The 9,081-nt window shown below is 43.2% G+C and overlaps 1 protein-coding gene across 1 annotated transcript; it reads right to left on the bottom strand.

Moving 5' to 3' along the window:
* Positions 1 to 7,043: 7,043 nt before the first annotated feature.
* Positions 7,044 to 8,384, bottom strand: LOC128072175 (heat shock transcription factor, Y-linked-like). The gene is made up of 2 exons (XM_052665704.1): positions 7,872 to 8,384; positions 7,044 to 7,442 (listed from the first exon to the last, which is right to left on the bottom strand). Exons 1-2 carry the CDS (start codon positions 8,382 to 8,384, stop codon positions 7,068 to 7,070), a joined length of 888 nt encoding a protein of 295 aa, XP_052521664.1. The 3' UTR covers positions 7,044 to 7,067.
* Between the last annotated feature and the right edge of the window lie 697 nt (positions 8,385 to 9,081).

The following is a 9,081-nucleotide window of genomic DNA, read 5'->3' as shown; positions in this document are numbered from 1 at the left end:
AACTCCTGTGTGTTATTGATAGAATAGTACAATACTACTTAGGATAAAGATCCTAACCAGGCAAAGTGACCTAACCACTTCTGCATGAGATGCACATTAAAAAAAATTGATAGCAAGTTAAATATAAAGCACCTACTAGAAGATACACTTAAAGTATACATGTAGTTTAGCCAATTATTATCTATATAATTAAAACATAATAAGAAAAGTTCAAAGGTAAGTAACTTTAAGTAATTGTCTTTTAAAAAGACATTATGATAATTTCATTTTTTGTACAGAATGTTTGAATAAGAGCAGAAGATGAGCAGGACTGTAATGACTAATATAATGGTTTCCATTTTAGTTGTAATTTTAACAACATAATGTTGTAGTTCTGTCTACTTGCTGGAGTTCTGTCGATCCCAGTATATTTCATTTCGTTGCTGAATGCCTGCTTGTGTGAGGTAATATTATTCCAAAGTGAAGTGGTTTAACCTCTGCAAAAGTGCTTGAGTTAATCTTTAATCTTTTCTCAAAATGAATTTTTCGGAATTATTTTTAAACAAGCTTTCAGTACCAGTGAAAGGTATGAAAGGTGTGAGCTCTATTTACTCTTTTTTTTTCTTTTTCTCTCCTAGCCAGGACGCGAGATGCATATCTCATTACAAATGACAATTTGGTAGATGGAAAATTTCTCCCCTTATACCCTAGACTCCAGAACAGCTCACTTCCCCATACTAACTATTACAGCCCACGCTATCAGTAGCTCAGCTCCTCTATAGTGCTTCATATAATAACTTTGCAAATGAGTTCTGCAGATCCAGAATACCAGACCTATCTTTTTCTCCCACACCAGCATGTTCATCTCAAAATATTGCATGCTTTTGCATCCTTTATCCTTTCTAGTTGGCACTGATTTCATTTTAAATTCAGCAGATGCCTGTTCCCTAAAAGTCTGAAATTTTGGTATCATTTCACAAAAGCAACAGTAGAACTCCAGTGAGCTTCAGTCTATCCCAACAGAAGTTTGGTTTTAGCTGGTAAACACTGTATTACACTTTCCTAATCATGTATTCAAGGTGTGTGTGCATATGTGTGGGGGGCACACTAAATACAGTTAGCTTAGGAATCAATTGCTACCGAGCTTTTGAAGCATATCACAGGCCCTGCATTCAACTGAGCAAAATGCCAGACCTTTGAATTGTTAGCCACGCAGGACACAATGAGAACTTTTAACTGAGGATTCCTCTTCGCACTGAGTCACTGAAAAAGTTAACAGGTCAAGAAGAAATGGAGCCAGAAGCTCAGCTTAATTTCTAAATGTCATTTTATATCATGATCTCAAATCTACGCACTATAGATACTGAAGACCTGTCTGAAAAGTGACAAGAATTAAACACGCTGACCCTGCGATAAAGGCAGTACTTGGCTACCTGCTTAACAAGAACCCCACAGGCAGGAGTGAACAGCACATTTTCCTTGCACTGTAATCTGTTCTTTAAAGAGCTGCATATAAGGGAAGGCTAGGCTGCAGTGTAGCAGGTCACCAGAGAGGTGGATCTAGTATATAAAGAACCAGTAGGAGATGATGCTATTTAAGTTTTCTCTCCAATAATAGCTTTTCTTTGTTTGCTTGCTTGTTTTATAAAAACAATGGCTGTAAGTCCATTTTCTACAAGTCAAGTGCCTGCAAAGCCTTGTTTTATTTACTTAGTGTGAAAGATTAGCTGTATATTATGTGGCTTTGCACAGCAATGGCTGCCTCATAAGGACCTCAGAACAACACAGCCACTTTGTGCAACCCAGAACATTTATTTTAGCTTATCTGAAAGTGACTCTTCATATGCCTGTTCACCCATCTCTAAGCATTCTGCCTGTTCCAAACAGTGGATGGGAGACAGCAGTATGAAAACTGAATCCTCAGCTGTCTGCATCAGGCCCTGGTTCCTTCTCTTGCAGAATACTTATTACTGAGATGGACTTCTAAAATGGAAGTACAGTTCTCAGCAAGCTTAATCTCAAGGCAAAAGAAAAACATTAGTGACTATTTACTTACCCAAAACTTTAAAGTTCTGTAAATTCATGATTTGTTGTGATATATTCGTCTAATACCCCCTCAAAGAAGTTGTGCCATAGTTACCATCTTTGATAATGTGAATAAAATGGAATAAAAGCATAGTATCATTCAGTAACTGCACATATCCCAAATGATACAATAAACTGTGTCTAACCAAATTAATCAAATCTTTTTTATTGTGATTTTCAGTGATTAGATAAGCTATATATACTGCATTAGAACTTCATACTCAGAGATTGCAGGTAGTTTTTTAGACACACTTATCAGAGCATAATAGGAATTAGAAGATGAAATGCTGTTAGTAATAACCGCAAAGGTACAACATAAAAAGGCAGTTTACAGGTTTGGTGCATTCCATTTATCAGTGAGAATCAAAATATTTTTTAATATTTTAATTATAAGGTTTTTATCAGAAAGAAGCATCTCACAGATATAAAGAAACTACCTCTATATTAGATTTATTGTTTATGTATAATGTTAAAATGGTACAGAAAAATTATTATTATTATTATTACTATTATTATTATTATTATTCAGCTGTGTATCTTCACAGGAATTGTGTAACGCAAATAAAATTCAAATGCATTAAAAGTAAGAAATATTTCAAAATCTTTTGAGTCATTTAGACTCATTACAAATTCAGTTCAGAATGCTGCATAACTTATAATGCACTGGAGATGAATGAATGCTATAGTTCTGCTATGATGGGCCCCAAATACTATATTTGGTAAGATTTGATCCAAGAAGGTGTTCAGTACTTTTTCCCACTTAATGCTGTTGAGTTTACACATCATTTTTTCTGCAAGTTTTCCTTTTCTTTCCAATGCCATGGACCTAACCACGCGATTTAGAGTTCATTCTCAATTAGAATTCCCTGTTAAACTCATGCTCATGCACTGTACATAGTAGTGCACGTGCATCATTGCCTCAATTATCAGAAGGGAATCAGTCCTGCCCAGCTCAATCTGTCCCTGTAGATCCATGCCTGCTAGCTGTGAATCACTATTTCTCATCCTTCCTCTTTCAGCTCTCAATAGCTAGATTATTTTCACAGCTTCTATGCACACCTCACTCTGCTCGTTGAAAGCAGCCTAATGGAAAACTCTTTCAAATTGCTTACTTAGAGTGGATGCAAAAATGTTCACATCTAATTATTATATGAAAGATATTCTATTTCCACTACAGGTGGAAGCTATTCTTAAAGGAGAAGGTCTTCTTTAAATTTTTAAATTTTTTTTCTAACATTTTCTTTCCTTTATTTGAAGCTCAGTTTACCTCACACCAAGTAGCAGGTTGAATAACCTCTCTGTGGGTTCTTACAGCTTATTTTGCTTATGATGAGGTTAGTTATATAACTGCAGGACTACTGAAATTTCAAAGATACTTTCAGCTATTGCAACACTATCTCTGCCAAAGTCACAGAAAGGCTTTCCACTAATTACTCAGGCCGCTGTTTGACAGGCGAAGGTCTTCCTTTTATTGTCAACCATGCTGCATATGGCTGGTCATTAGCTTCCTATGATTACACATGTCGAAGGCAGATGTTCAGTCACAACTGGAATTGTGGGTTTGTTCTGCTTGGGCAGGGGCTGAGGGCCTGGGATGACCTTCTTGGCACCCTTGTGCAAGGGTGGAGGGTCCCACGTGATGCTGGGAAAAGCCACTGAGTCCCATTAGTGCTCTCAGAACTTTGACCATACCAGTGCTCCTTCCTGGATTGAATACTAAAAGCATGTAGTGAGGGAAGGCCACAAAAGCACTAGAGAAACTCAGAAACCTTGGGCAAATACATATTATACAGTTGCACCTCAAAACTTTGGTTATAATTGTCCAAACATTGAAAAACAGGTTTTTGTGTGATAAGGCCAGAGCATACCCCAGAATTATGGGTAAATTTCTCATAGCAGTGAAACAGATTTTACACAGCAGTGCTCCCATTTGCTTTATTTGCCACCTATAACATAAAACTGCAAAACCCAATTATTCTTCATCTAAAAATAAGCAAAAATTATGTCATTTGTAGAAACAAAGGGAGAGGGAGAGACATTTCATTTCCTCATATCAGAGAGGCACTGATGGCTTAATCAGGATCCAGGATTCTTATCCTTCATCACTACTCAGCTCAGATAAGGCCACATTTACAGTACCATGCACTGTTCTGGAGTCCCCAGTACAGAGAACTGTTGACCTTGCTGGAGTGAGTCCAGAAAAGGACCACACAAATAATCAAGAGACTGAAGCATTGCTCCTGAGAAATCACTGTGTGAGTTGTGACTGTTTAGCCTGTAGAAGAAAAGACTCCAAGAAACTATATCCATGTGTATCAACTTGAGGGGTGTTGTGAAGAAGATGGAGCCACATAGTTCTCAGTGGTACCCAGTGACAGGACAGGAGACAATGGGCATAAATCATAAAAAATTTATTCTGAATACGAGGAAACACTTTTTTTACTGTGAGGGTATATGGCACAAGTTGCTCAGAAATGTTGTGGAGTCTCTATCCTTGAAAACACTCAAAGCCTAGATGCAGACAGTCCTAGGCAACAGGCTCTAGCTGCTCCTATCTGAGCAGAGAGAGGAGGCTAGAAGGTCTCATTCTTTCCCTTCTAACCACAGTGATTTCCATAATTCTGTGATCACTTTCAGCAGGTGATATACATGTATACACATAAAAGGGAAATATATATGTATACATATAAATGTGACCATTAGCCAGATTCTCAGCCAGTAGAAATGGCTGTGATAGCACTGATAATTCCACCGCTCCAGAAATTCATCTTGATTAGCTCTTTGGTTTAATGCTACAAGGGACCAAGCAGAAATGCCCAATTCAGACTGTTTTGTAAAGCACATATTAGTTATTTTCACTGCAAAATAGCCATTAGTGAGGGCAACATACTCCAGTGCAACAGACAGCATAGATATATCATGGATAAAAAACCACTATAGTTGGCTTTATTATGATCAGCTCAGACTCTGAAACTACAAAAGGACATGGTGTCTAAATTGAGAACACCATGAGGAATCACTAAAAGTGGTCTGCACCCCTGGAAAAAGGATGTTGTACTCCTTTTGAGTGTGAATAAATTCCGTGTTAGGCTATTTCTTTTTTAAAACTAGAAATGTTTCCATTAGCTTGCTTAAACTTGTTTATTATGAGCATCATTTACTTCATTTGAGATTTAAATCATTTAAGTCATTTCAGAGAAAGAACGTTCTATCATACAATTCTGGGTCTCAAATTTCAATCACCTTGAGCATATGAGCAATCAGTGAAGAGAATATGCAAAAAATGATATCTAATTCCTCAATTCTGCTTGAGGACTTTACAATCTGAGTGCTTGCAAGGCTCTGAAACTCTATGTCAAATATAATAAACAGTAAATAATTTGAAAAAAAATACGAAGTAAAACACAAGTTCTCTTCTCAATTCACAATACTGCAGAAGTACCATAGTATATATAAAAGTACCGCGACAGCTACGCTCTGAGATTTTGATTCCAATTGAAATCACAATAGAAAGTTGAAAAAAGTCATGTATCCATATCCAAACTATTCCTTCTGATGAGGTGTGTTGATGTCAGGGATATCTAGTTTGTAAGTGCTGTCCTTCTCTGGAGTAAATCCCACACCTTGGCAGTGGAATGCATATCAATGCAATATAGAATGCATGAGCCTGCTTTTCCCCATCAAACCAGCAGCACAGGCAACAGGAGAGGGCATTTTCTGAGCGGCAATCTTTTGTTCCCTTTGCAGAGCTCCCACGTTACACGACCGTTCCCCCTCCCCCCACTCTGCAAAGAGAAAACACTTTTGAGAGTTTGGGAAATACTAGGTAACATTTGCCCCCTTCTCCTGATTTCTTGATGAAAACGTTTCCATTCTTTTCAAGCTCCAAGTCCACCAGCGCCTGATCATGCACTTCACACCTCTTTTTTTTCTCTACTGAAGACAGAGTATCTCTTTAAAGCTCCTCCGCAAGTGTTTGAGTCCTTCCTCTGTAAGCAAAGGATACAGTGGCAGACTTCAACACAACCTCCTCACACGCCTTCTGTCACAAACAGACTAAGCTGCGCTGCGCTCCAACTCCTTGTCCCAGGAAGGCAGGCATTTGCTATAGCACAAATGATTGCACTCCAACACGTTCTGCACGTGAGCCTCCTGTTAGCACAGACAAATACCAGCCCTTTGCAGCTCCGCTTTCGCTGACACAATTGGAAGTGAGTCCAATGCACGCAACGGGCACTTCATCACCGGGTCTGCGGGTGAACCAAGCCACAAGTAGCAGCGATGTAACACAAGGCCATGCATGTTGTCTAAAGCATTCCCTCTGATGAGGTGGGTTCTCTCCAGCTAGAGGGGGTCGTCAAAGGAGCCTGCATCCACGCTTACTTTGGTACAGGGGCACATACCAGTTACACCGGTGAATAAAGGGCTAATTGGCTTTATTCCTAAAAGGGCAGAAGTAGTTGAGCACGAAGAATGGGAAAGATAAGGGCTACCTCAAGCGTAACCCAAGGAGCCTGCTGATTGGCCCAGGAGCCGCATCCTAGAAGCCCTCCTAGAAACTGAACCGCTTGAAGCTGCCATACTTCCTCCAAGTACACGCGGGCCAGAAGGAAGTGCACAGCGAGGACGGCACACCTCCTGGCCCTGGGCCACCGGGGCACCCACCCACCCAGCCACCCACCCCCCCCCTACCCCCAGAGGAGAGGCAGGCACAGGGACCAGGCACTTTGCGCTGCTCCAGCTGCACACCTGCACGCCCCGTGCTCCCATCACTCCGTGCATCAGGCTTGCTTCGCACAGTGCCTGCTTCGCGTTTGGCACCTTTGCCAAAACCCACGGGGCGGGGATGGGGGAAACTCATGGAAGGCTCCCTGAAGGCACCCCCCCCCTCTCTTGGGTGTAGGAAGAGTAGCCTTCAGTCAGACCGAAGAAACAGGACGGGACAAGGGAGAAGCATTTTAAAGGTTTATTTTCTAAACTACGACTCTACACTATCTCCTACACTACTGCTGCCATCGGCAGCGCTTCCTGGGGCGCAAGTTGTAGCGGCGTCCAACTCCATCACCCCCAGCTCCGCTATCGGGTCTCGGCCCCGGTGGAAAAGGACCGCTTGGTGCTGGACGTCTGCTGTGATGTGCAGCAGCAGCAGCAGCAGGAGCAGCATTGCAGCTGCCGACAGGGAGCTGACTGCCCGCCCGTGCAGCAGCGCCTGACTGCATCTCTGGCTGCAGGCTTCTGCTCTGCTGGCCCTCCTGCCAACCCCACTGGAAGGCCTGCAAGGAGGAAGCTGGTCTCCTCCTAGCTCCAAGACTGCGCTTGAATCTTCTTTGGCACTGGAGACGATCTCTCTGGAAATAGGGATGATAGTAGCAGAGTAACTGCAACATGCAAAGAGGAAGAGTTAGTCACCACCATTTCAAGACTGGGAAAACAAAGATACAAGACATAGGAATTGGAATCCCAAGAGACCGTCGGAGCGGACTCTCAGGGGCCGTTTCCACACGAAAGAATTCAGTTGCACACCTTTCTTTCATACGCACAGCCACGTCCCGTGCCATTCTGTCACACTGCCCCTGTGCTGCCACCTCTCGTGGGCCAACATAAACGAGGAGGCACTACGTGCAGAGCAGCCCTTGTAACAACCACCCCTGCTTGCATTTCTCTCATTTGCCAGCCGCAGAGTAATGGAGGGTTCTCAGAAGCACAAGTAGCCAAGTGTCACCAGCTGTCAGCCACCTCACTTTGCACTGACTGGCCACCAATGCCGCTGTGCCGAGAGCCATCTCACAGCTAGAGGGACTACGTACCTGGCTCGGAGTGGAAATTGATGCTCCCTGTGCTAGGAACTGAGCACATGGGGCAGACGTTGGCAAATCCGCGTCCGTGATGTAGAAGCCATGCTGATGAAGGCGACGGACAAAATCTTTCATGTTGCCAACATCAAAGACTTGGAGAGTTCCTCCTCTGGCCAGTACTTCCGCTCTGAAGAACGCCTCCTCAATCACAATGAAGTCTCCCTCATCGCCCCACCGAATGGACTGGAAGCCAACATTTTCAACAACTTTCCAGAGGGTGTTGAGAAAGGAGCACGCTGTCACGTCACTGTCATAGCCGCAGCATTGCTCAGAGAGACGGCGGCATCGTCTTTTGGCACTGACTTCCCCGGGAGAAAATGGGGAAGCCTTCTCCTCCTGGAGAGGTCCAAGGGCAGCATGCGCAGCTGCTCTTTTAGCACCGAATCGGCGGGCAGCAGATGCCGAGACTGCCGCCTCGGTGCTTGGAACAGAGACACCCGATGTTTCTGAGGAAGGTGTCTCCATTGGAAGTCGGAATTTGTCACCTGGGCAGAAATTCCTGTCCACAACCGCTCGTGCAGCCAACAAGGCTTGTCCTCCCACCAGCAGCAGGAAGCGCACAGCCAACAAGGCTTGTCCTCCCACCAGCAGCAGGAAGCGCACAGCCAGCAAGGCTTGTCCTCCCACCAGCAGCAGGAAGCTCACAGCCAACAAGGCTTGTCCTCCCACCAGCAGCAGGAAGCGCACAGCCAACAAGGCTTGTCCTCCCACCAGCAGCAGGAAGCGCAATGGCACCCGTGCTGCGTGCAGTGGGGCCTTCACAAACGTCTCCATGGAGACGATCCACAGCGTCACAGTCGCATCACAGAGCACAGAACGTTTGCTGGCAAAATGGGGCAGCCAGATTCACGTTAATGAAGGAAATAGGATCCCAGATATTTATGCTCCCCAAACCAACACTAAAAAAGATACCTGCATTTTCCTCCCCGAGGAGTATTCCTCTAATGATGCCCTCACTGGCTTTATATATATATGTATTATATAAATACGTAGGCAGACATACATGCATATACAGCCATGGAGATAGCAATATATGGCCTAACAGGTGTTTTCTGTGTTTGACTACAGGAAGCAAATGTGAGAAATATGGCTTACATGTGATAAAGACGAAGGAATTCCTCCGATCCCTTCTTCTGTAGAGATTCATTCGTACTTCTCCTGC

This window comes from Tympanuchus pallidicinctus, unplaced genomic scaffold (genome assembly GCF_026119805.1).
Source record: "Tympanuchus pallidicinctus isolate F22 unplaced genomic scaffold, pur_lepc_1.0 scaffold7, whole genome shotgun sequence".
NCBI classification, from domain to species: Eukaryota; Metazoa; Chordata; class Aves; order Galliformes; family Phasianidae; genus Tympanuchus; species Tympanuchus pallidicinctus.
The sequence above is the reverse complement of the archived record's forward strand: the minus strand, read 5'-3'. Positions and strand labels throughout refer to the sequence as shown.